General features: G+C 47.3%; 1 protein-coding gene across 8 annotated transcripts; it reads right to left on the minus strand.

The window, feature by feature from the left end:
• ears2 (glutamyl-tRNA synthetase 2, mitochondrial) lies at positions 1 to 26887 on the minus strand. Of its 8 annotated transcripts, none has more exons than XM_090194862.1 (11): positions 25506 to 26887; positions 20558 to 20713; positions 19961 to 20150; positions 19476 to 19626; positions 18594 to 18742; positions 9598 to 9770; positions 9278 to 9386; positions 6063 to 6216; positions 5583 to 5713; positions 1279 to 1420; positions 1 to 363 (listed from the first exon to the last, which is right to left on the minus strand). In XM_090194862.1, exons 1-11 carry the CDS (start codon positions 25792 to 25794, stop codon positions 277 to 279), a joined length of 1731 nt encoding a protein of 576 aa, XP_090050988.1. In that variant the 5' UTR covers positions 25795 to 26887; the 3' UTR covers positions 1 to 276. The 8 variants fall into 8 exon arrangements, 7 of the variants coding, with proteins under 7 accessions (XP_090050988.1, XP_090050986.1, XP_090050989.1 ...); XM_090194860.1 differs by having other exon boundaries at positions 1213 to 1420; XM_090194859.1 differs by lacking the exon at positions 1 to 363 and adding an exon at positions 878 to 1161 and having other exon boundaries at positions 1246 to 1420.
• Between the last annotated feature and the right edge of the window lie 413 nt (positions 26888 to 27300).

A 27300-nucleotide genomic window follows, 5' to 3' on the forward strand; every position in this document is an offset into this window, starting at 1 on the left:
TTAGTAGAAACTGTTTTATTGCAAACATTTCCAGTTCAACTTGACTGAATGTCCTTTACAAGTCCAGTGTGATTGAGATCATATGCAGTCCAGGAATATTGTTAGGATCAGATAACCAGTCCTCAGTGTTGCTGTGTTAGAACCAGATAACCAGTTAGAATAATGAACCAGGGTCATATTCATTATGGCACAACGTAGCGAAACGTTTTGCGGCATAGGGTCTTGGACAACAGTAGTGCACTGTATGGGGAATAGGGTGCCCTGCAGCCACAATGTTCAGTGCTGCTGTAGAACTCTGTTGAAGCGATGTGTGATCTCACTGGGCCCCAACGATACCATCATCTCCGCTACACTGGGGCCTTGCTGCAGAGAGACACAGAGAGAGAGAGAGAGACAGAGAGGGAGAGACAGAGAGGGAGAGACAGAGAGGGAGAGACAGAGAGGGAGAGAGACAGACACATAGAGAGAAAGAGAGAGACAGAGGGAGAGAGAGAGAGAGAGAGAGGGAGAGAGACAGAGAGACAGAGGGAGGGAGAGAGACAGAGAGAGAGAGAGAGAGAGACAGAGGGAGAGAGAGAGAGAGACACAGAGGGAGAGAGAGAGAGAGACACAGAGGGAGAGAGAGAGAGAGACACAGAGGGAGAGAGAGAGACACACAGAGGGAGAGAGAGAGACACACAGAGGGAGAGAGAGAGACACACAGAGGGAGAGAGAGAGACACACAGAGGGAGAGAGAGAGACACACAGAGGGAGAGAGAGACACACAGAGGGAGAGAGAGACACATAGAGGGAGAGAGAGAGACAGAAGGAGAGAGACAGAAGGAGAGAGAGAGAGCGCGAGACAGAGAGGGAGGGAGAGAGGGAGACAGAGAAAGAGAGGGAGGGAGAGAGGGAGACAGAGAAAGAGAGGGAGGGAGACAGAGAGGGAGGGAGGGAGAGAGACAGAGAGAGAGGGAGATGGATGAGGAAGAAGAAACATCCTTTTTAAGAGCTGTGACAATCATGTTGCAATCATTTGACAGGACAGCAACTCAAACAACTTCTGTTTTTTTTATCCACACTGTCATTGTGGTGCTTTCTTTTTCGCCGTCTCTCTCCTACCTGTAGTCCGAGGGCCAGTCTCTCTCCTACCTGTAGTCCGAGGGCCAGTCTCTCTCCTACCTGTAGTCTGAGGGCCAGTCTCTCTCCCTTCCCCCTTTCTCTCTCTCCTACCTGTAGTCCGCTGAGGGCCAGTCTCTCTCCTACCTGTAGTCCGCTGAGGGCCAGTCTCTCTCCTACCTGTAGTCCGCTGAGGGCCAGTCGTATAATCTTCATAACGTCTCTGTATTTAGTGTTGCTGGTCTTCTTAGCCAGAGTCTTCAGTTCTACACTGAGCTGGTCGACTGTCAGTTCCTCACCTCCTTTCAGACCTTCCATCAACCTACACAGAGACGGACACGGGACACGGGACACGGGACAGACCTGTTAATAGTACACGGTAGTAAACATGTTTCACACGACAGGGTAGCCTAGTGGTTAGAGTGTAGAGGTGGCAGGGTAGCCTAGTGGTTAGAGTGTAGAGGCGGCAGGGTAGCCTAGTGGTTAGAGTGTAGAGGCGGCAGGGTAGCCTAGTGGTTAGAGTGTAGAGGCGGCAGGGTAGCCTAGTGGTTAGAGTGTAGAGGTGGCAGGGTAGCCTAGTGGTTAGAGTGTAGAGGCGGCAGGGTAGCCTAGTGGTTAGAGTGTAGAGGTGGCAGGGTAGCCTAGTGGTTAGAGTGTAGAGGCGGCAGGGTAGTCTAGTGGTTAGAGTGTAGAGGCGGCAGGGTAGCCTAGTGGTTAGAGTGTAGAGGCGGCAGGGTAGCCTAGTGGTTAGAGTGTAGAGGTGGCAGGGTAGCCTAGTGGTTAGAGTGTAGAGGCGGCAGGGTAGCCTAGTGGTTAGAGTGTAGAGGCGGCAGGGTAGCCTAGTGGTTAGAGTGTAGAGGCGGCAGGGTAGCCTAGTGGTTAGAGTGTAGAGGCGGCAGGTAGCCTAGTGGTTAGAGTGTAGAGGCGGCAGGTAGCCTAGTGGTTAGAGTGTAGAGGCGGCAGGGTAGCCTAGTGGTTAGAGTGTAGAGGTGGCAGGGTAGCCTAGTGGTTAGAGTGTAGAGGCGGCAGGGTAGCCTAGTGGTTAGAGTGTAGAGGTGGCAGGGTAGCCTAGTGGTTAGAGTGTAGAGGCGGCAGGGTAGTCTAGTGGTTAGAGTGTAGAGGCGGCAGGGTAGCCTAGTGGTTAGAGTGTAGAGGCGGCAGGGTAGCCTAGTGGTTAGAGTGTAGAGGCGGCAGGGTAGCCTAGTGGTTAGAGTGTAGAGGCGGCAGGGTAGCCTAGTGGTTAGAGTGTAGAGGCGGCAGGGTAGCCTAGTGGTTAGAGTGTAGAGGCGGCAGGGTAGCCTAGTGGTTAGAGTGTAGAGGCGGCAGGTAGCCTAGTGGTTAGAGTGTAGAGGCGGCAGGTAGCCTAGTGGTTAGAGTGTAGAGGCGGCAGGGTAGCCTAGTGGTTAGAGTGTAGAGGCGGCAGGTAGCCTAGTGGTTAGAGTGTAGAGGCGGCAGGGTAGCCTAGTGGTTAGAGTGTAGAGGCGGCAGGGTAGCCTAGTGGTTAGAGTGTAGAGGCGGCAGGGTAGCCTAGTGGTTAGAGTGTAGAGGCGGCAGGGTAGCCTAGTGGTTAGAGTGTAGAGGCGGCAGGGTAGCCTAGTGGTTAGAGTGTAGAGGCGGCAGGGTAGCCTAGTGGTTAGAGTGTAGAGGCGGCAAGGTAGCCTAGTGGTTAGAGTGTAGAGGCGGCAGGGTAGCCTAGTGGTTAGAGTGTAGAGGCGGCAGGGTAGCCTAGTGGTTAGAGTGTAGAGGCGGCAGGGTAGCCTAGTGGTTGGAGTGTAGAGGCGGCAGGGTAGCCTAGTGGTTAGAGTGTAGAGGCGGCAGGGTAGCCTAGTGGTTAGAGTGTAGAGGCGGCAGGGTAGCCTAGTGGTTAGAGTGCAGAGGTGGCAGGGTAGCCTAGTGGTTAGAGTGTAGAGGCGGCAGGGTAGCCTAGTGGTTAGAGTGTAGAGGCGGCAAGGTAGCCTAGTGGTTAGAGTGTAGAGGCGGCAGGGTAGCCTAGTGGTTAGAGTGTAGAGGCGGCAGGGTAGCCTAGTGGTTAGAGTGTAGAGATGGCAGGGTAGCCTAGTGGTTAGAGTGTAGAGGCGGCAAGGTAGCCTAGTGGTTAGAGTGTAGAGGCGGCAGGGTAGCCTAGTGGTTAGAGTGTAGAGGCGGCAGGGTAGCCTAGTGGTTAGAGTGTAGAGGCGGCAGGGTAGCCTAGTGGTTAGAGTGTAGAGGCGGCAGGGTAGCCTAGTGGTTAGAGTGTAGAGGCGGCAGGGTAGCCTAGTGGTTAGAGTGTAGAGGTGGCAGGGTAGCCTAGTGGTTAGAGCGTTGGACTAGTAACCGAAAGGTTGCAAGATCGAATCCCCGAGCTGACAAAGTACAAATCTGTCGTTCTGTGTTCCTAGTGTAACAGTACAGGTTTTGACCGTCCCTCGCCCATACCCGGGCGCGAACCAGGGACCTTCTGCACACATCAAACAACTGACACCTACGAAGCGTCGTTACCTATCGCTCCACAAAAGCCGGAACGGGGAACTACTACTTCAAGGTCTCAGAGCAAGTGACGTCACTGATTGAAACGCTATTTAGCGCCCACGCTAACTAAGCTAGCCGTTTCACATCCGTTACACTAGGACGTCATTGAAAATAAGAATTTGTTCTTAACTGACTTGCCTAGTTAAATAAAAGGTAAAAAATATATTTTTTTAAGTTAAAAATTGACTACATGGCTACATTGCTAGGGAACTAGTAGTAGTTTTAGTTAACAGTTAGTAGTAGTAGTTATGGTATGAACCAGAGTAGTCCTGTTAGTCCTGTTAGTCTATAGTAGTTATGGTATGAACCAGAGTAGTCCTGTTAGTCTGTAGTAGTTATGGTATGAACCAGAGTAGTCCTGTTAGTCTATAGTAGTTATGGTATGAACCAGAGTAGTCCTGTTAGTCCTGTTAGTCTGTAGTAGTTATGGTATGAACCAGAGTAGTCCTGTTAGTCTATAGTAGTTATGGTATGAACCAGATTAGTCCTGTTAGTCTATAGTAGTTATGGTATGAACCAGAGTAGTCCTGTTAGTCTGTAGTAGTTATGGTATGAACCAGAGTAGTCCTGTTAGTCTGTAGTAGTTATGGTATGAACCAGAGTAGTCCTGTTAGTCTGTAGTAGTTATGGTATGAACCAGAGTAGTCCTGTTAGTCTGTAGTAGTTATGGTATGAACCAGAGTAGTCCTGTTAGTCTGTAGTAGTTATGGTATGAACCAGAGTAGTCCTGTTAGTCTGTAGTAGTTATGGTATGAACCAGAGTAGTCCTGTTAGTCCTGTTAGTCTATAGTAGTTATGGTATGAACCAGGGTACTCCTGTTAGTCTGTAGTAGTTATGGTATGAACCAGAGTAGTCCTGTTAGTCTATAGTAGTTATGGTATGAACCAGAGTAGTCCTGTTAGTCTGTAGTAGTTATGGTATGAACCAGAGTAGTCCTGTTAGTCTATAGTAGTTATGGTATGAACCAGATTAGTCCTGTTAGTCTATAGTAGTTATGGTATGAACCAGAGTAGTCCTGTTAGTCCTGTTAGTCTATAGTAGTTATGGTATGAACCAGAGTAGTCCTGTTAGTCCTGTTAGTCTATAGTAGTTATGGTATGAACCAGAGTAGTCCTGTTAGTCCTGTTAGTCTGTAGTAGTTATGGTATGAACCAGAGTAGTCCTGTTAGTCTGTAGTAGTTATGGTATGAACCAGAGTAGTCCTGTTAGTCTATAGTAGTTATGGTATGAACCAGAGTAGTCCTGTTAGTCTATAGTAGTTATGGTATGAACCAGAGTAGTCCTGTTAGTCTGTAGTAGTTATGGTATGAACCAGAGTAGTCCTGTTAGTCTGTAGTAGTTATGGTATGAACCAGAGTAGTCCTGTTAGTCTGTAGTAGTTATGGTATGAACCAGAGTAGTCCTGTTAGTCTGTAGTAGTTATGGTATGAACCAGAGTAGTCCTGTTAGTCTGTAGTAGTTATGGTATGAACCAGAGTAGTCCTGTTAGTCTGTAGTAGTTATGGTATGAACCAGAGTAGTCCTGTTAGTCTGTAGTAGTTATGGTATGAACCAGAGTAGTCCTGTTAGTCTGTAGTAGTTATGGTATGAACCAGAGTAGTCCTGTTAGTCTATAGCAGTTATGATATGAACCAGAGTAGTCCTGTTAGTCTATAGTAGTTATGGTAGTTATGGTATGAACCAGAGTAGTCCTGTTAGTCTGTAGTAGTTATGATATGAACCAGAGTAGTCCTGTTAGTCTGTAGTAGTGATGAACCAGAGTAGTTATGTTAGTCTGTAGTAGTGATGGTATCGTACCGTACGACCAGAGTAGTCCTGTTAGTCTGTAGTAGTGATGGTATCGTACCGTATGACCAGAGTAGTCCTGTTAGTCTGTAGTAGTGATGGTATGAACCAGAGTAGTCCTGTTAGTCTATAGTAGTTATGGTATGAACCAGAGTAGTCCTGTTAGTCTGTAGTAGTGATGGTATCGTACCGTATGACCAGAGTAGCGATGTGTTGTGTCTCTGAGCTGAGTGCTGTCATCTGTTGGTCAGAGAAAGAAGGTCGAACCCAAAGGTAGGAATACTCTGAGGACACCAGGTCAGACACAGAGGAGATATGACCCTGAGACAGAGAGAGAGAGAGAGGAGAGAAAAGGAGAGAGAATTAGACAGAGGAGGAGGGTGGAACGCAAAGGTAGAAATACTCTGGAGCTACCAGCTGAGACAGAGAGAAGATATGTGAGTGAGACGGAAAGAGAGAGAGAGAGATGGTTACCTCCAGACAGACAGGCTCCACATTCTGCACTGGGCTGTGATATTCTCAAACTGGGAAAGTTGGAAGGCCAGAAAGATGAAGGGATCGTTTTTCAGCTGGTGCGAAGACCGACACAACAGCCGATGCCCCGTTACCTTGGTTACATCCAGTTACCTTGCACGCTGGTGTAGAACCCATGTGATGAGGTCATAGTTACCTTGCGCAGGTGTAGAACCCGTGTGATGTAATCGGGTTGCAGAACATCCTGATCCTGGACCTGTGTCCCGTACACTTCCTGGATCCGCACCTGCAGATCCCTCACCAGCCAATCGCGTTGCACCGCGTCATCGATACGCTGCTGCAGGTGGATTCTGGGAGAACACAGTGTGGATTATCACTGAGATTACTAAGGACTGGTCTAGAGTGAGTTGTTAAGATAAGGGTGGTTAGGAGAAGAATTGAGAAAGCTGATCCTAGACCATTATGTGCTAGAACCAGGGGTGGGCGATGCCAGGCAGGACTCAGGGGTCTGATTGGGGTCACACCTTCTCTCCATCTGATTAACCAAACTGCATTCTAAACTGAAGATCATGACTAGGTGATTATTGGAGTCATTTATCATGACTAGGTGATTAGAGGAGTCATTTATCATGACTAGGTGATTAGAGGAGTCATTTATCATGACTAGGTGATTAGAGGAGTCATTTATCATGACTAGGTGATTAGAGGAGTCATTTATCATGACTAGGTGATTATTGGAGTCATTTATCATGACTAGGTGATTAGAGGAGTCATTTATCATGACTAGGTGATTAGAGGAGTCATTTATCATGACTAGGTGATTAGAGGAGTCATTTATCATGACTAGGTGATTATTGGAGTCATTTATCATGACTAGGTGATTATTGGAGTCATTTATCATGACTAGGTGATTAGAGGAGTCATTTATCATGACTAGGTGATTAGAGGAGTCATTTATCATGACTAGGTGATTATTGGAGTCATTTATCATGACTAGGTGATTAGAGGAGTCATTTATCATGACTAGGTGATTAGAGGAGTCATTTATCATGACTAGGTGATTAGAGGAGTCATTTATCATGACTAGGTGATTAGAGGAGTCATTTATCATGACTGAATGGGGGCAGGTCAGCAGACACAATATACAGGCAGAAATACAGTGCAACAGCACCACCTGTTGCCAGGGTAACAGTCTCTTAGCTAACGTTCCACTCCCTGCGCTCCGCTCCGCTCCCTGCGCTCCGCTCCCTGCACTCCGCTCCCTGCACTCCGCTCCCTGCACTCCGCTCCCTGCACTCCGCTCCCTGCACTCCGCTCCCTGCACTCCGCTCCCTGCACTCCGCTCCCTGCACTCCGCTCCCTGCACTCCGCTCCCTGCACTCCGCTCCCTGCACTCCGCTCCCTGCACTCCGCTCCCTGCACTCCACACCCTGTGCCAAAGAGACAGGACGTTCTGCCATCTTCAACTCTGAAGGTTCTATCATTAATGAGCTTGAGGAGCAAAGAGGAGTTGATCCTGATTCGATTATCCCTCGCAGCTATCCTCCAATCACAACGATTTAGGCAACTATTGGAACTATCACTGTTTAATCTCCACTGAAAGTGTTGCTATCCGGTTGCTAAGCAACCATTTTTTGGGGGGGGGGGGGGGGGGGGGGGGGTTCAGCCAGGTAAAACCAGTGTGTTGACAGCGTGAAAAGTTGCAAGTCTAAATTTGCAGAGTAAATACGTACTGTAATTCCAACCACAAAACGTCTTAGGCCTTGATTTTAAGAATTGAAATAAGCAACAGCTTGCCTAGCTAACAGCTAAATGTTGGTTTTTTGATTTAGTAATATAATTATAATTATATTTGAGGCTCCACATGTCGACATGTAAAATATTCATGTTATTTTCAAACAACCAATGAGCAACTCTGCCGTAAACCATCTGCATATTGAACGTTGAGATCGCCAGAGACCCAGTCTCTATGGCAATGACAAGGAGTGGCATGTTAACTAAAGAGACTGGTGCTCAGACTATCCACAGCTCTGTGTCAGACTACACTACCTGGTGGCTGAGTTAAGAGCCCCAGAGCAACAGGGACAAACCTACTATGGCTTCCACCCTTGAACTAAACTCAACCTTGAGGTTTGACGGCAGCCAGCCTACAGAACCCATGGAGGGAGGGGAGAGATGGACACACAGAGACAGACAGGTAGTGTACTTGTTAAACTCAGGTAGTGGGTCCAGGTCTAGCAGGGCAGAGACAGACAGACAGGTAGTGTACTTGTTAAACTCAGGTAGTGTGTCCAGGTCTAGCAGGGCAGAGACAGACAGACAGGTAGTGTACTTGTTAAACTCAGGTAGTGGGTCCAGGTCTAGCAGGGCAGAGACAGACAGACAGGTAGTGTACTTGTTAAACTCAGGTAGTGTGTCCAGGTCTAGCAGGGCAGAGACAGACAGACAGGTAGTGTACTTGTTAAACTCAGGGAGTGGGTCCAGGTCTAGCAGGGAGGGGAGAGATGGACACACAGAGACAGACAGACAGGTAGTGTACTTGTTAAACTCAGGTAGTGGGTCCAGGTCTAGCAGGGAGGGGAGAGATGGACACACAGAGACAGACAGACAGGTAGTGTACTTGTTAAACTCAGGTAGTGCGTCCAGGTCTAGCATGGAGGGGAGAGATGGACACACAGAGACAGACAGGTAGTGTACTTGTTGAACTCAGGTAGTGTGTCCAGGTCTAGCAGGGAGGGGAGAGATGGACACACAGAGAGAGACAGGTAGCGTACTTGTTAAACTCAGGTAGTGGGTCCAGGTCTAGCAGGGCAGAGACAGACAGACAGGTAGTGTACTTGTTAAACTCAGGTAGTGTGTCCAGGTCTAGCAGGGCAGAGACAGACAGACAGGTAGTGTACTTGTTAAACTCAGGTAGTTTGTCCAGGTCTAGCAGGGAGGGGAGAGATGGACACACAGAGAGAGACAGACAGGTAGCGTACTTGTTAAACTCAGGTAGTGTGTCCAGGTCTAGCAGGGCAGAGACAGACAGACAGGTAGTGTACTTGTTAAACTCAGGTAGTTTGTCCAGGTCTAGCAGGGAGGGGAGAGATGGACACACAGAGACAGGTAGTGTACTTGTTAAACTCAGGTAGTTTGTCCAGGTCTAGCAGGGAGGGGAGAGATGGACACACAGAGACAGGTAGTGTACTTGTTAAACTCAGGTAGTTTGTCCAGGTCTAGCAGGGAGGAGAGAGATGGACACAGAGACAGGTAGTGTACTTGTTAAACTCAGGTAGTTTGTCCAGGTCTAGCAGGGAGGGGAGAGATGGACACAGAGACAGACAGACAGGTAGTGTACTTGTTAAACTCAGGTAGTTTGTCCAGGTCTAGCAGGGAGGAGAGAGATGGACACAGAGACAGGTAGTGTACTTGTTAAACTCAGGTAGTTTGTCCAGGTCTAGCAGGGCAGAGTGGGTGGTGATCTTGGACGGGTTGAACTCAGCGATCAGTTCCTCCATCTTACGACCGACACGGTTACCTGCAGGATGACAGGGGGACATTCATTTAGGATGCTTCTCAAATGGCACCCTACCACTACTTCTGACCCCTATTCCCTCTATAGTCCACTACTTCTGACCCCTATTCCCTGTATAGTGCACTACTTCTGACCACTATTCCCTGTATAGTGCACTACTTCTCTGTATAAAGATATCCCCCTGCCTCTATCTCTCTCCCCCTCCCTCTCTTACTGTTGAAGCCAGATCCACAGTGTGTGGTGATATCCAGTAGTGCTTCAGGTAGGGCCCCACTCCTCTGGAAACTCTGTATGTAGATATCTCCTTGTCTCTTGGAGAGCTTACTGCCATCTCTGTTGAGGAGGAGAGGAAGGTGTCCGAACACCGGGGGCTTCCAGCCCAGAGCCCTGAAATAACAACAATGACATAACGAGGGGGCTTCCAGCCCAGAGCCCTGGAACAACAACAATAACATAACGAGGGGGCTTCCAGCCCAGAGCCCTGGAATAACAACAATAACATGACCAGGGGCTTCCAGCCCAGAGCCCTGGAATAACAACAATAACATGACCAGGGCCTTCCAGCCCAGAGCCCTGAAATAATAACATAACATAACCAGGGGGCTTCCAGCCCAGAGCCCTGGAATAACAACAATAACATGACCAGGGGGCTTCCAGCCCAGAGCCCTTGAATAACAACAATAACATAACCAGGGGGCTTCCAGCCCAGAGCCCTGGAATAACAACAATAACATGACCAGGGGGCTTCCAGCCCAGAGCCCTGGAATAACAACAATAACATGACCAGGGGGCTTCCAGCCCAGAGCCCTTGAATAACAACAATAACATAACGAGGGGGCTTCCAGCCCAGAGCCCTGGAATAACAACAATAACATAACCAGGGGCTTCCAGCCCAGAGCCCTGAAATAACAACAATAACATAACCAGGGGCTTCCAGCCCAGAGCCCTGGAATAACAACATGACCAGGGGCTTCCAGCCCAGAGCCCTGGAACAACAACAATAACATAACCAGGGGCTTCCAGCCCAGAGCCCTGGAATAACAACAATAACATGACCAGGGGCTTCCAGCCCAGAGCCCTGGAATAACAACAATAACATGACCAGGGGGCTTCCAGCCCAGAGCCCTGAAATAACAACAATAACATGACCAGGGGGCTTCCAGCCCAGAGCCCTGAAATAACAACAATAACATAACCAGGGGGCTTCCAGCCCAGAGCCCTGAAATAACAACAATAACATAACCAGGAGCTTCCAGCCCAGAGCCCTGGAATAACAACAATAACATGACCAGGGGCTTCCAGCCCAGAGCCCTGGAATAACATAACCAGGGGCTTCCAGCCCAGAGCCCTGGAATAACAACAATAACATGACCAGGGGCTTCCAGCCCAGAGCCCTGGAATAACAACAATAACATGACCAGGGGCTTCCAGCCCAGAGCCCTGGAATAACAACAATAACATGACCAGGGGGCTTCCAGCCCAGAGCCCTGGAATAACAACAATAACATGACCAGGGGGCTTCCAGCCCAGAGCCCTGAAATAACAACAATAACATAACCAGGGGCTTCCAGCCCAGAGCCCTGGAATAACAACAATAACATGACCAGGGGCTTCCAGCCCAGAGCCCTGGAATAACAACATAACATAACCAGGGGCTTCCAGCCCAGAGCCCTGAAATAACAACAATAACATAACCAGGAGCTTCCAGCCCAGAGCCCTGGAATAACAACAATAACATGACCAGGGGCTTCCAGCCCAGAGCCCTGGAATAACATAACCAGGGGCTTCCAGCCCAGAGCCCTGGAATAACAACAATAACATGACCAGGGGCTTCCAGCCCAGAGCCCTGGAATAACAACAATAACATGACCAGGGGCTTCCAGCCCAGAGCCCTGGAATAACAACAATAACATAACGAGGGGGCTTCCAGCCCAGAGCCCTGGAATAACAACAATAACATGACCAGGGGCTTCCAGCCCAGAGCCCTGGAATAACAACAATAACATGACCAGGGGGCTTCCAGCCCAGAGCCCTGGAATAACAACAATAACATGACCAGGGGCTTCCAGCCCAGAGCCCTGGAATAACAACAATAACATGACCAGGGGGCTTCCAGCCCAGAGCCCTGAAATAACAACAATAACATGACCAGGGGGCTTCCAGCCCAGAGCCCTGGAATAACAACAATAACATGACCAGGGGCTTCCAGCCCAGAGCCCTGGAATAACAACAATAACATGACCAGGGGCTTCCAGCCCAGAGCCCTGAAATAACAACAATAACATAACCAGGGGGCTTCCAGCCCAGAGCCCTGGAATAACAACAATAACATGACCAGGGGCTTCCAGCCCAGAGCCCTGGAATAACAACAATAACATGACCAGGGGCTTCCAGCCCAGAGCCCTGGAATAACAACAATAACATAACCAGGGGGCTTCCAGCCCAGAGCCCTGGAATAACAACAATAACATGACCAGGGGGCTTCCAGCCCAGAGCCCTGGAACAACAACAATAACATGACCAGGGGCTTCCAGCCCAGGGGCCTGTTGCACAAAAGTAGAATTAAGACATCCGGGATAAATGACTCAGCTGAGCTCAATGAAGCCAAAACATGTGCGTCCAGGCTTAATTGGTTGCACAAAGACCAAGCCAGGATGAGCAGACACGGATTCATTAAGCCAGGTGAAACCAATCCTGGATAGGTGCGCGCTTACGGCTCACTCAAATAGACCCCGCCACAGATCACAGATTAACTGATTTACCATGGCAACTAGAGCCGCGTACTTTTCCCCGTCGGAAGCACAAATCCTCATGGAGGCATACGAGGAGGTAAAAGATATAATTAAGAAGAAAGGCAACACCGCCACAGTGATAAAGCAAAGAGAAAAAGCGTGGCAAAGTATTGCAGACCGCCTGAATGCGTAAGTAGTGCACAATTACACACTCACCGCTCCGCTGAAACATCACAATTACAATTCAAATATTTAATTCACATCTCCAAAAATGCAGTTGTACTGTAATTATGAAACGGTTAATTTTTTTTATTGAAATGCACTGCAGATATGAGTGAAATTGTGTAAAGTAACTCCATCACACTGTATAAAGCTATGATAAAATTTTTGATATTTTTACTGAAAACAAGACAAAAATACCAAGTAATTTTTTGCAGTGTGACTCCATTAAGTGTGTGTGTGTGTGTGTGTGTGTGTGTGTGTGTGTGTGTGTGTGTGTGTAGATTAAACATGAACGGGCCAAAACGGACATGGCAGCAGGTCAAAATCAAATACAAGAACATTCTGCAGAATGGTATGGTCCCTGACTAATATTTAACAAAGCACAAGCATATATTGTACCCAGAAGGTGCCTGCTCACACATTGTCTGTACTGTTTTAGCAGTGAAAAAGAATACCCACAGACAAGGCACGGGTGGTGGGTCACCAAAGGCTGACCTTACCCCAGCAGAGGACATGGCCTTGGAGCTAAATAAAGGCAGGCCCGTCTTAGAGGGGATCCCTGGGGGGAAAGAGACGAGCATAGGTTCCTCCCAAGATGCCACCCGCTTCATTCAAGGTATGTCCTTCCATCTCTACATGGGATACAACCACATTCATATTGAATCAATTTGGACTGTCTGACTTTGGTTTACCTATTGCCTTGCAGTGTCTGGCAGCACTGTGTTCCTGTTAGAGCCACCAGCACAAGCACCAGACGATGCTGATCCAGTGAGTACTCCATCAAAGGCATACTGTAGGCCTGGCATGTCTTGTCTACTAGCTTCAATATGAATCCGATTAAATGTGATAGGGTGAAGGCCCCAGTGCAGCAGCAACAGCACATGATGGAGACGATGATGAGGAGGAGACCATCTCTCTGGATTCCAGAAGGCATGAGGTATCATGTTAAGACTGTGAAAGTACTATTTACTCTACAATGGTGAGGAGTCCTCATCAAAATCAAAAAATCTAATTTCTTTTACAGGACCCAGATGCTATACAGTGGGAAAACCAGCCTGGCAACATAGTGCGTATTAATAAAAGGACACCACATCCTGCCAAATTCCAGCTGCGCTAATTGTATTGTGTTCACAGAGCTCACAAGCTATCAGAAAGTTGTATGGCAACCACCTCCGGTGCCAAATAGAACTGGCAGACATAGACATTCAGTACAAGAAGAAAAAGATGGAAAATCTTGCACTGGAGTTCGAAATAAAAAAGAGGACAATTAGGAAACTGGACCTTGAAATAAAAAAACTTGAGAGGGAGGTGAGATATGCCTTCAATGTACACTGTATGCTAACTGTAACACAAATGTATTAATCATTATTTTTCTTTCCTCCCCCAGCTCCAAGAAGATGACACAGCTCAAAATAAAAATTAGGTATATTCTCGTAAAGTCAAGTGAGCCATGACATATGAGCTCTTATTGTGAGCACACAGGACGGTGGCATCTTTCTAAGGTTTTTTTTATTTTCCCAGCAATCAGTACAACCAAGTCATCGTTATAAGGCATCGCCCTCTTTTGCCCACCCCCCCAGCACCAGGTGTGGCCACTAGCCTATATGAAGGCCCAAAATTGTGTGTTCCTTTCTGCTCTGACAATGGCATGCCCATTCGTGCGAGATGTGGTGGATGAAGAAGCACTTGTGCTGAGGAGAGCCTTCAGGTGAGAAAGGGTCTTCAGGGACCGGTTGGACCCACTGGCCTTCCCTGATGACCATCTATATGAAAGATACAGGTTTTCTGCAGATGGCATCAGGTATCTATGCAGACTACTGGGTCCCAGGATTAAGCACCGCACTGCACGGAGCCATGCACTGAGTGTGGAGCAAATGGTTTGTGTGGCCTTGCGCTTTTTTGCTAGTGGAGCCTTCCTGTACTCAGTGGGGGATGCAGAACAGCTGAACAAGGCCACAATTTGCCACACAATAAGGAGTGTGTGTCTGGCTATCAAAGCATTAGCAGATGTCTTCATCTCCTTCCCTGGCCACAGAAGACTCTGTGACATCAAAGAGGAGTTCTATAGGATTGCAGGTAAGAGGATCTACAAATTACAGGACAACTGTTAACACATAGTAGGATACTCATTACTTTGTGTGACAGGTTTCCCCAATGTCATTGGTGCAGTGGACTGCACACACATAAGGATAAAAGCCCCCTCAGGTGCCCATGAGGCCGATTTTGTGAATAGGAAATCCTTTCACAGCATTAATGTTCAGGTGAACATAACTTTTTGATATTGTCCATTGACGAACACTCTGCATTGCCAGTGATGTGCATTGATTGGTGTAATATTCCTCATCTTATGATTTCAGATGGTCTGCAATGCTGACTGTGTGATCAGCAATGTTGTGGCAAAATGGCCTGGCTCAGTCCATGACTCCAGAATCTTTCGGGCCTCTGAAATCTATCAGTGCCTATCACAAGGTAAGCCACACAACCCCTATTTATAACCATCATGGCTGTGTCAAGAATATCACTGTGTTTATGAGGTAGTAATGATGAGATTTTGTGTTGACAGGTGAATTCTCTGGTGTGTTGCTGGGAGACAGGGGGTATGGCTGCCAGCCTTTTCTCCTGACACCTTTCACAGACCCCCAGGAAGCACAGCAGGCCTACAACCATGCCCATGCCAGGACCAGGGCCAGAGTTGAAATGACCTTTGGCCTCCTGAAGGCACGCTTTCACTGCCTTCACAAATTAAGGGTCAGCCCTGTTAGGGCATGTGATATTACTGTGGCTTGTGCTGTCCTCCACAATGTGGCCTGCCTGAGGAAGGAGAGGGCCCCCAGAGTGCCACCAGCCATGGACTGGGACAATCCGGCAATCTTCCCTGATGACGACAGTGGTCGGCTGCTGAGGGACCAATATGTGTTGAATTATTTTAGTTAGTATGTGTGCTTTCAATTTTGGTTAAATATGTCCTGCGGTGGCAGAGGAATTTGGGTTTTTTTGGGTTCGTTTTTTGACGAATTTGGCCTCTTATGATGTTTGTGCGGTATACTGTGTGTAATACAAGGCTGCAGGGAGGCTACTGCATCCATTCATTTGTCTGTTCAGTTGATGTGTATGGATTTGTCCTGCATTTATTTTAGTGTGCAGACATGCAGGGTGTGTTATACACATTCAAAGGTCTGTATATGTATCATTTTGTATAATATGCTTAGATTCTGTGCTTTCCATCTTGTAGAGTCACTGTGACTTCAGTTTCGAAAGGAGCTGATGGTTTACCTGCTTTGTTTTGTCCTTATTCAATAAAGGAACATAATGTTACACATTGTGTTTTTATATTCATATGGAATGTGTATTTGTTTATATGACAGAGTACTAGGGCCACACTGAAGAAAAAGGATAAAGTCATAAATTTATGAGGCTGGTTCTTTCTGCAGAAAAGCTACATATTGTTTTTACAGTTTTGATACTTATGACAATGTGATACTTAATATTCTGGCACATCAGCATGTCTTTGTTTATGAAACCATACTGAAGTACAATTTCACGAAATGCCCCACATCTGTCATTTTAACAACTGTCCTCCTTTAAAACAACTGGTTACAATATTATGACTTGTGTTTTTTTCCCCTCTGTGGCCCTAATATTCTAGCATTTTATATATAGCCTTATAGTCTATGGGAAACTGTAAATTATCTAATGATAGCAACATCATCTAAAAATCATTTTTTATCCAAAATCATTGAAATTAATGATCACAAACGTTTAAATAACAGTGGGTCTAGTTATATGTGATAACAATGTATAGTGAGCAGTGAAATAACTATTGGTTTCCATTTGTGGTGACTGCTGACTGACATTAGGGATGAGATTAAATAGATCCTGGAATTTAGCCTGGTCTGGAGCAGGCTAGCTCCACAGAATAAATCTCCATGGTAATTTATACCATAACATATCCTCCTGCCCCCTATCCATCTTTAGTGCAACCGGATTACGGATCAATTGAGCCAGGATCACCAAGATATCCTGGCTTAATCCCTTATCCTAGTTTTGTGCAACAGGCCCCAGGGGGCTTCCAGCCCAGAGCCCTGAAATAACAACAATAACATGACCAGGGGGCTTCCAGCCCAGAGCCCTGGAATAACAACAATAACATGACCAGGGGGCTTCCAGCCCAGAGCCCTGGAATAACAACAATAACATAACCAGGGGGCTTCCAGCCCAGAGCCCTGAAATAACAACAATAACATGACCAGGGGCTTCCAGCCCAGAGCCCTGAAATAACAACAATAACATGACCAGGGGCTTCCAGCCCAGAGCCCTGAAATAACAACAATAACATGACCAGGGGCTTCCAGCCCAGAGCCCTGAAATAACAACAATAACATGACCAGGGGCTTCCAGCCCAGAGCCCTGAAATAACAACAATAACATGACCAGGGGCTTCCAGCCCAGAGCCCTGAAATAACAACAATAACATGACCAGGGGCTTCCAGTCCTGGAATAACAACAATAACATGACCAGGGGCTTCCAGCCCAGAGCCCTGAAATAACAACAATAACATGACCAGGGGCTTCCAGCCCAGAGCCCTGAAATAACATAACCAGGGGCTTCCAGCCCAGAGCCCTGAAATAACAACAATAACATGACCAGGGGCTTCCAGCCCAGAGCCCTGGAATAACAATAACATGACCAGGGGCTTCCAGCCCAGAGCCCTGGAATAACAACAATAACATGACCAGGGGCTTCCAGCCCAGAGCCCTGGAATAACAACAATAACATGACCAGGGGGCTTCCAGCCCAGAGCCCTGGAATAACAACAATAACATGACCAGGGGGCTTCCAGCCCAGAGCCCTGGAATAACAACAATAACATGACCAGGGGGCTTCCAGCCCAGAGCCCTGGAATAACAACAATAACATGACCAGGGGGCTTCCAGCCCAGAGCCCTGAAATAACAACAATAACATGACCAGGGGGCTTCCAGCCCAGAGCCCTGGAATAACAATAACATAACCAGGGGCTTCCAGCCCAGAGCCCTGGAATAACAACAATAACATAACCAGGGGGCTTCCAGCCCAGAGCCCTGGAATAACATAACCAGGGGGCTTCCAGCCCAGAGCCCTGGAATAACAATAACATAACCAGGGGCTTCCAGCCCAGAGCCCTGGAATAACAACAATAACATAACCAGGGGCTTCCAGCCCAGAGCCCTGGAATAACAACAATAACATGACCAGGGGCTTCCAGCCCAGAGCCCTGGAATAACAACAATAACATGACCAGGGGGCTTCCAGCCCAGAGCCCTGGAATAACAACAATAACATGACCAGGGGGCTTCCAGCCCAGAGCCCTGAAATAACATAACCAGGGGCTTCCAGCCCAGAGCCCTGGAATAACAACAATAACATGACCAGGGGGCTTCCAGCCCAGAGCCCTGGAATAACAACAATAACATGACCAGGGGGCTTCCAGCCCAGAGCCCTGGAATAACAACAATAACATAACCAGGGGCTTCCAGCCCAGAGCCCTGAAATAACAGCCTAGTGGGAATCCCACCGATGTGTGTGTGTGTGTGTACCTGTACAGCAGCAGGTGTGTGTGTGTGTGTACCTGTACAGCAGCAGGTGTGTGTGTGTGTGTGTGTGTGTGTGTGTACCTGTACAGCAGCAGGTGTGTGTGTGTGTGTGTGTGTGTGTGTGTGTGTACCTGTACAGCAGCAGGTGTGTGTGTGTGTGTGTACCTGTACAGCAGCAGGTGTGTGTGTGTGTGTGTGTGTGTGTGTGTGTGTGTGTGTGTGTGTACCTGTACAGCAGCAGGTGTGTGTGTGTGTGTGTACCTGTACAGCAGCAGGTGTGTGTGTACCTGTACAGCAGCAGGTGTGTGTGTGTGTGTGTGTGTGTGTGTGTGTACCTGTACAGCAGCAGGTGTGTGTGTGTGTGTGTGTGTGTGTACCTGTACAGCAGCAGGTGTGTGTGTGTACCTGTACAGCAGCAGGTGTGTGTGTGTGTGTGTGTGTGTGTGTGTGTGTACCTGTACAGCAGCAGGTGTGTGTGTGTGTGTGTGTGTGTGTGTGTGTGTGTGTGTACCTGTACAGCAGCAGGTGTGTGTGTGTGTGTGTACCTGTACAGCAGCAGGTGTGTGTGTGTGTACCTGTACAGCAGCAGGTGTGTGTGTGTGTACCTGTACAGCAGCAGGTGTGTGTGTGTGTGTACCTGTACAGCAGCAGGTGTGTGTGTGTGTGTGTGTGTGTGTGTGTACCTGTACAGCAGCAGGTGTTTGGAGGTGGAGATGAGCCACTCTGATCCTCTCAGGACGTGGCTGACCTCCATCAGGTGGTCGTCTACTACGTTAGCCAGGTGATAGGTGGGGAAACCATCTGCTTTCAACACGACAGGGTCTCCTTCAACCTGGAGCAGGAGCAGAAACTATTCACCCCCGTTGACTTTTCCCCCACATTTCGTTGTGTTACAGCCTGAATTCAAAATTAAAATGGATATTTTTGTCCGTCACTGGCCAACACACAACATCCCATAATGTCAAAGTGGAATTCTGTTATTCTAAATTTTTTTTACAAATTAATAAATGTCTTGAGTCAATAAGTGTTCAACCCCTTTGTTATGGCAAGACTAAATGAGTTCAGGAGTAAAAATTTGCTTAACAAGTCACATAATAAGTTGCTTGGACTCATTCTGTGTACAATAATAGTGTTTATCATGATTTTTTTGAAGGACTACCTCATCTCTGCACCCCACACATACAATTATCTGTATTTCAGTGAATTTCAAAACACAGATTCAACCACAAAGACCAGGGAGGTTTTCCAATGCCTTGCAAAGAAGGGCACCTATTGGTAGATGGGTGAAACAAAAATTACAAAGCAGATTGAATATCCCTTTGGGAAGAGGAAGATGTTCTCTATCCATCTACTACATTTTCCAGGTGAGGAACCGTCAGATTAACACGGGGTCTCCTTCAACCTGGGATGGGAGGTGGACTTTCAATTATATATGTGTTTTGAAATAAGAAAAGCACTTGCAAATCTGAGGTTACTTGTTGCCGGGGCGTCGGAAATTTTAAAAAATGCCACACTGCTTGCCGGTACAGCTTGTGTTTATCTATCTCACATATCTGCTGGTTTACCTGGGCCACCTCATGACGGTTCCACCCGAAGACCAGGTCGTTGAAGGGTTCTACCCCAGACTCCAGTCGGAACCTGATCACATGGGGGACCTTCTGATCCAGCTTCTCCTCCAGCTGGTCTGGGCGGAGGTGTCTGCACCTGTTGTCATACCTGCAGTAGAGGAATGTTCAGATACGCGTGTGAGCGAGTCTGTCTGTCTATTTAAACATGTCCATGAATGTGCTCCCGAGGAGGCGCAGCGGGTCGAAGGCACTGCATCTCAGTGCTAGAGGCGTCACTACAGACCCTGGTTCGATTCCAGGCTGTATCACAACCCGGCCGTGATTGGGAGTTCCATAGGGCGGGGCGCGCAACTGGCCCAGCGTCGTCCGGATTAGGGTTTGGCCGGGGTAGGCCGTCATTGTAAATAAGAATTTGTTAACTGACTTGCCTAGTTAAATAAAATAAATAAAAGTATGTGTGTGTGTGTGTTTAGTCAACTCACCGCGGTGTCTGTCCGCTGCGTAGGGCCTCTCTCTTCAGTAATTCTAGTCTCTGCTGGCTGCAGAAGCAGTGGTAGGCCTTCCCTGTCTGGACCAGGGAGTCAGCAGCCTGGCTGTACAGGGACAGCCTCTGGGACTGGAGGTAGGGACCGTACTGGCCACCTCCACGGGGACTCTCGTCTGGGGGGATACCTGGGGAGGGTAGGATGGAGATGGACGGTATCCATGTTAGCCCCCCATTATTACATGGGCAAAAAATGCAATTATGACTGGTCGGAGTCCACAGCGTGTTCTAGAATGTAAACAATGCTGTGGAACTGAATGTCTAGAATCTGAATTAGATTCCAAATACTTGGGATGTGTTGGAACACTCACGGGTGCTAACGTCCGTTGTAAAAGTCGTCCAAACTCCTTAATATCTAAATATGTCTCTGTTCCTACCAGACCCCCCCAGCATGAACTCTACAGACTCAGCCACTCCCTACACCAGTCTGTCCTACCAGACCCCCCCAGCATGAACTCTACAGACTCAGCCACTCCCTGCACCAGTCTGCTCTGGTCTGTGTTTAGGTGTGTGTGTGTTATTAAGTCTGTCCTACCAGCCCACTCCAACATATCCTCTATAGACTCTGCAGCTCCCGGCACCAGTCTGCTCTGGTCTGTATCTTCCATACGTAAGATGAAGGTCCCTCCATACTTCTTAGCGTAGATATAGTTGTAGAGAGCTGTACGCAGCCCCCCCAGGTGTAGGAAACCTAGAGAGACACGGGTTAATTATAGTTGTAGAGAGCTGTACGCAGTCCCCCCAGGTGTAGGAAACCTAGAGGTTAATTATAGTTGTAGAGAGCTGTACGCAGCCCCCCCAGGTGTAGGAAACCTAGAGAGACACAGATTAATTATAGTTGTAGAGAGCTGCACGCTGTCCCCCCAGGTGTAGGAAACCTAGAGACACGGGTTAATTATAGTTGTAGAGAGCTGTACGCAGTCCCCCCAGGTGTAGGAAACCTAGAGAGACACGGGTTAATTATAGTTGTAGAGAGCTGTACGCAGTCCCCCCAGGTGTAGGAAACCTAGAGAGACACGGGTTAATTATAGTTGTAGAGAGCTGTACGCAGTCCCCCCAGGTGTAGGAAACCTAGAGGTTAATTATAGTTGTAGAGGGCTGTACGCAGTCCCCCCAGGTGTAGGAAACCTAGAGACACGGGTTAATTATAGTTGTAGAGAGCTGTACGCAGTCCCCCCAGGTGTAGGAAACCTAGAGAGACACGGGTTAATTATAGTTGTAGAGAGCTGTACGCAGTCCCCCCAGGTGTAGGAAACCTAGAGAGACACGGGTTAATTATAGTTGTAGAGAGCTGTACGCAGCCCCCCCAGGTGTAGGAAACCTAGAGAGACACGGGTTAATTATAGTTGTAGAGAGCTGTACGCAGTCCCCCCAGGTGTAGGAAACCTAGAGACACGGGTTAATTATAGTTGTAGAGAGCTGTACGCAGTCCCCCCAGGTGTAGGAAACCTAGAGAGACACGGGTTAATTATAGTTGTAGAGAGCTGTACGCAGTCCCCCCAGGTGTAGGAAACCTAGAGAGACACGGGTTAATTATAGTTGTAGAGAGCTGTACGCAGTCCCCCCAGGTGTAGGAAACCTAGAGGTTAATTATAGTTGTAGAGGGCTGTACGCAGTCCCCCCAGGTGTAGGAAACCTAGAGAGACACGGGTTAATTATAGTTGTAGAGAGCTGTACGCAGTCCCCCCAGGTGTAGGAAACCTAGAGGTTAATTATAGTTGTAGAGAGCTGTACGCAGCCCCCCCAGGTGTAGGAAACCTAGAGGTTAATTATAGTTGTAGAGGGCTGTACGCAGTCCCCCCAGGTGTAGGAAACCTAGAGAGACACGGGTTAATTATAGTTGTAGAGAGCTGTACGCAGTCCCCCCAGGTGTAGGAAACCTAGAGGTTAATTATAGTTGTAGAGGGCTGTACGCAGTCCCCCCAGGTGTAGGAAACCTAGAGAGACACGGGTTAATTATAGTTGTAGAGAGCTGTACGCAGTCCCCCCAGGTGTAGGAAACCTAGAGGTTAATTATAGTTGTAGAGGGCTGTATGCAGTCCCCCCAGGTGTAGGAAACCTAGAGAGACACGGGTTAATTATAGTTGTAGAGAGCTGTACGCAGCCCCCCCAGGTGTAAGAAACCTAGAGAGAAACAGGTTAATTATAGCTAGTTAGTCTACATCACATATGTCAGAGTCAAGGCCCGCGGGCCACATCCGGCCCGCAAGAAGGTTTTTTACGGCCCCTGGGATGATCTTGATTTATTATTAGAACCGGCCCGCAGCAAGCCGGCAGCCCGCAGATCTTTTACACGCACCAATACTACATTTCCCACAATGCAAAGGTGACGCACCGAGCAGTAGGCTGCTTCATTTCAATATTTATTGGCACAGCAGTCGTCAGCATCACAGTAAAATTAACTTTCAGATACCCATCAAAAATGGCAAAACGGAAGGTGGATACTGAGAACCGGGGGTTTCAAACAAGGTGGGAGTCGGAGTATATGTTCACGAAGGTAGCTGGAAAACCTGTGTGTCTTCTGTGTGGAGAAAGTGTGGCGGTACTGAAAGAGTATAATCTGAGACGACATTATGAAACGAAACACGCGGACAAAAACAAGAATATGGACATGGAACAAAGGCTACAAAAGGCAGAGGAATTAAAACGAGGCCTCAAATCTCGACAGGCTCTGTTCAAAAAAGCCAAATCACAAGGCCAGGCTGCTGTCAAGGCCAGTTTTATTTTGGCAGAAGAGATCGCTAAATCAGCCCGGCCATTTACGGAGGGGGATTTCATCAAAAACTGCATGATTAAAGTTTGTGACGAAGTTTGCCCAGAAAAAAGGCAACTCTTTTTAAATGTGAGTCTGAGCAGAAACACCATTGCCGAGAGAGTAGACCAGTTGTCCATCAATCTAAAAGAGCAGCTTGTGAAAAAGGGAAAAGATTTTATTGCATATTCCTTGGCTGTGGATGAGAGCACCGACATTTCTGACATTGCCCAGTTGTCAATTTTCATCCGCGGAGTGGACTCCAGCCTAAGCGTGACAGAGGAGTTTTTGGCTTTACGTCCTATGCATGGCACAACTACGGGGCATGATTTGTATGAAGAGGTGTCAAGATGTGTAAATGAGATGGAGCTGCCTTGGGAAAAACTCGTGGGTTTGACAACCGACGGAGCACCTGCGATGTGTGGACACAGGAGCGGACTGGTGGCGAAGATACGGGAAAAGATGCAAGAGGAAAACGCGACAGGTGAGCTGACAGCTTATCATTGTATCATACACCAGGAAGCGTTGTGCGGTAAAGCCTTGAAAATGGAGCATGTAATGAGCATCATCACGCGCACAGTTAACTTTATCAGAGCCAAAGGTTTGAATCACCGCCAGTTCAAGGCATTTCTGACGGAGTTAGAAACGGAGCATGGTGATTTGCCTTATCACACAGAGGTGCGATGGCTAAGCCAGGGAAAGGTGCTTCAAAGATGTTTCGAGCTTCGTGAGGAGATTTGTCTATTCTTGGACAGCAAAGGGAAAGACACAACACAACTCCGAGACGAAATGTTTCTGTGTGAAATGGCTTTTCTGTGTGACATTACGAGTCATCTGAATGCAATAAACTTGCAGCTGCAGGGTCGGGATCGTGTCATCTCTGATATGTACAGTACAGTGAAGGCATTTAAAACCAAACTGACTCTGTGGGAGACGCAGATGCGGAAAGAAAATTTGAGCCACTTTCCCAGCTGCCAGACCATGAAAGAGAAGCTCTCTACCAGTGCGTTCCCGAGCACACAGTTGGCTGATAAAATAGGTATGCTTACCACTGACTTTCGACGCCGATTTGCTGACTTTGAAGCACAAAAAAGCAGGTTGGAACTGCTCGGTAACCCATTTGCTGTTGACGTGGAAAGCTCACCACCAAACCTCCAAATGGAGTTGATTGACCTCCAATGCAATGATGCACTGAGGGAAAAATATGCGGCAGTGGGTGCTGCGGAGTTTGCCCGTTTCCTCCCCGGCACAATGCCCCAGCTGCGCATCCAGGCTGCTCAAACGTTGTCTATGTTTGGCAGCACATACCTGTGTGAACAACTGTTTTCTTTGATGAACCTGAACAAAACATCACACAGAAGTCGACTTACTGCTGAACACCTCCACTCAATTCTGAGGATTTCTTCAGCTCAGAGCCTTACCCCGAACATTGATGAACTTGTGGAAAAGATGGGACACCACCAAGTATCACCCTCAACCTCAAACAAGTGAACATTACTGTGCAATCACATATTTAGAGTTTTTACTCAGTTCAAGTTTAAAAGTTAAAATTTAATATTTGTTTTCACTGCATGTTACTTCTCCTTAAACAAAGTGTTGTTTTTGATTAATAGATTTTTGCACTTTATTTTTTTGTATTTCAATCCAATTATATTTTAAAAATATTTCAGTTGAGTGGATGATAGAAAATTGCTATTATTGTTTTTTCTTTGAAGTAAATTTAGCCCACTTTTGCTAAAATAGAAAATATAGTCTACTGATGGTGCCTTGAATACCGGTTTCTTTCATTTAATGTTCATGTTATGGGGATATTTATATAAAGGAAATTTGTCTTTTGTGTCTGTTGAAAATTAAAGATTACTGACAGAGCCATAAGAAAATATTGCTTTATTTATCTGATCATATTGTAATATATTTGTTAGGTTTTCAGTAGGTTCAATTAGGTTCACTAGACTATATGCGTCATTTAAAAATGTTTCAATGAACATTCGAACAGTCCGGCCCTCGTCTTGTAGCTGATTTTTTTATTTGGCCCTCCGTCCATTTGACTTTGACACCCCTGGTCTACATGGTGTACCCCCCCCCCCCCCAGGTGTAGGAAACCTAGAGGTTAATTATAGTTAGTTAGTCTACATGGTATTACTACTACTGTACTGCACTACACAAACAGACCGAGGGGTTAATTATAGCTAGTCTGTTGTACAGTAAAGCACAGATAGCTGGTATCCCAAATGGCACCCTAGTCCCTACATAAGTAAGTAGCCTCGTCAGAGCCAAAATGGCACCCTAGTCCCAACATAAGTAAGTAGCCTCGTCAGAGCCAAAATGGCACCCTAGTCCCAACATAAGTAAGAAACCTCGTCAGAGCCAAAATGGCCACTAGGACCGTTGCAGTGTGGCATCACTGTCACAGTAGTGTTATAGCAGGTACAGGTTATAGTCCCTAATCCCTGTAGTGTACTCCTTTTAGCCAAGGCTCAAAACCAACCACCAACCCAAGGGTTGTAGAGCTATACGCACTGTGCAGGCTTTAACCCAGCACTAACACACCTGATTATTCATCCGATTGTTTAGCTATTAACAGGGTTGTAGAGCTATATGCACTGTGCAGGCTTTAACCCAGCACTAACACACCTGATTATTCATCCGATTGTTTAGCTATTAACAGCCTGTCGTGGGTTCAAATCCCAATCAGTCTACACCCCCAAACAAATTCGTTGCATTATTTTACCTGTTGGACTCGGAGCGAACCTCACTCTCACATCCCCATGTTCATGCTGACGACCAACCTCGTCACATTCAGATGAAAAGCATCTCTTCTGCGCGCTCTTCAACCTCATGTATTGTTGCTTTCCGCCGTGTCCACCACTGCGGTTGAAAGTCAATGTGTTCTTCAACAACACTGGGGTATCGAGTATACGGACGCTCCTTCCTGTACTGTATTGGCAACACCGCGCACACGTTTTTACTGGAAGGCATCTGGATGGTGTGCCGCAATGTATAAACGATGACAGGAGCATGATAATAATTAGCTAACTGCCGAAGTTACAAAACAAAGTTATCCATGTGTTCCACTCGCTACAGAGACAGCTAGCTAGCTAGCTACTGAACGCGGAAACGTTTTAGCACCACAAGGAGAGGAGCGTCTTTGTGAGAGGGGGAAAATTGCTCTTACAAATTCCTTCTACCGATGTTTGTTGTTTTAGGATCGATTTGCGTTGTTGATTTAATCGTGTCTGAAGTTGACCGTTAAAACTGTACCCCCGGCTCTCGACACATGCCAATCACGTGACGTCATCACACCACTTCCTGGTTTGCTCTGTTCAAAAATAAAAGTCCGCCCACCGATAAAAGCGCAGTGTGAAAACCTTAATGATGGACCTATTGATACCCAGAACACAAAGAGTGGTCGAATCCGAATCCGGAACGAATTAATATTATTTAGAAAATCGTTTTATGACGCCACACTTTCTGCACATTGTTGTTTAAACAGTTCGCATTATTGACTATAGTATAAGCGTATGTCTAAAGCATCTTAGATAATGGCCTCGATTCAGTTTTTGACCGCAAAAAAAAGGAAACAGGATGGAAAGTGCGAACCTGCAATGTGGTCACTGATTGTCGTTGCCTACGAAGACTCGCGACTAACCTCTGCGTTGTGGGAGATTTGATGAATTGTGTGAGGAAAAAAAACGTACATAAACATCAAACATTGCTTTTCATTGATGACCAGCAGATGTCACTAATGTGGATTGTGTTAAAGCTCAGCGTAATGAACAATCAAAAGGTACAATTTGGTGAAAGCCCCGATGGCTTCAGAAAGCCTCGGTTTCCCATCACTAGAACATCTTACCCTGAGAACCTTTATTAAGAGTAACTAAGGTAGTCGTGAAATGTATACTTTTTCTATTGGTCCGTTTGAATACATGTTTTTGTGTGCTCTGATTGGTTGCAGGTATGACGCCACACCTCCACCGGTTTCCTAGGAAATGGTGGTACATTCAGTAATCTGTAACATTCCTTGCCAGGGGACAGAGAGGAAGCCATGCAGAGACAGTGCTGCTGTCTACAATGGGTGTATATTCAGTATTCACCTTGCCAGAAGACACCGGCCCAACCTTCACGCTTGTTTACACTGCACTGGAGCCGGAATGCAATCATCTCTGCATTAAGACACTGTGGCGCCTGCGCTAGATATGGGACAGAAAACAAACCTCAATGCAGAGTGGGATATGCCACTGTACTCCACATTGTACCTTTATCAACACTGCTCTTATCGAGAAGATTGAAATACTGCCAGTTTTCCCAGAAAACTGCCCTTTTTGTGCTCATGCTGACCCCAGTGCAGCTCAGTGTCTTGTTGTAACCATGATGGCTCTCTGACCCCAGTGCAGCTCAGTGTCTTGATGTAACCACGATTGCTCTCTGACCCCAGTGCAGCTCAGTGTCTTGATGTAACCACGATTGGTCTCTGACCCCAGTGCAGCTCAGTGTCTTGATGTAACCATGATTGCTCTATGACCCCA

Source organism: Oncorhynchus mykiss, chromosome 13 (genome assembly GCF_057628025.1).
Source record: "Oncorhynchus mykiss isolate SJ-2025 chromosome 13, ASM5762802v1, whole genome shotgun sequence".
In the NCBI taxonomy this organism is placed as follows: Eukaryota; Metazoa; Chordata; class Actinopteri; order Salmoniformes; family Salmonidae; genus Oncorhynchus; species Oncorhynchus mykiss.

Excerpts from the sequence above, each read along its gene's own strand:
- ears2 (XM_090194857.1), bottom strand. The coding sequence starts at position 25,794 with ATGCTCCTGTCATCGTTTATACATTGCGGCACACCATCCAGATGCCTT. Across the intron at positions 18,743-19,475 it reads ACCGTCATGAGGTGGCCCAG|GTTGAAGGAGACCCTGTCGT; the intron begins GTAAACCAGCAG and ends CTCCTGCTCCAG. Across the intron at positions 1,162-1,212 it reads TGGCCCTCAGCGGACTACAG|GTAGGAGAGAGACTGGCCCT; the intron begins GTAGGAGAGAGA and ends CTCAGACTACAG.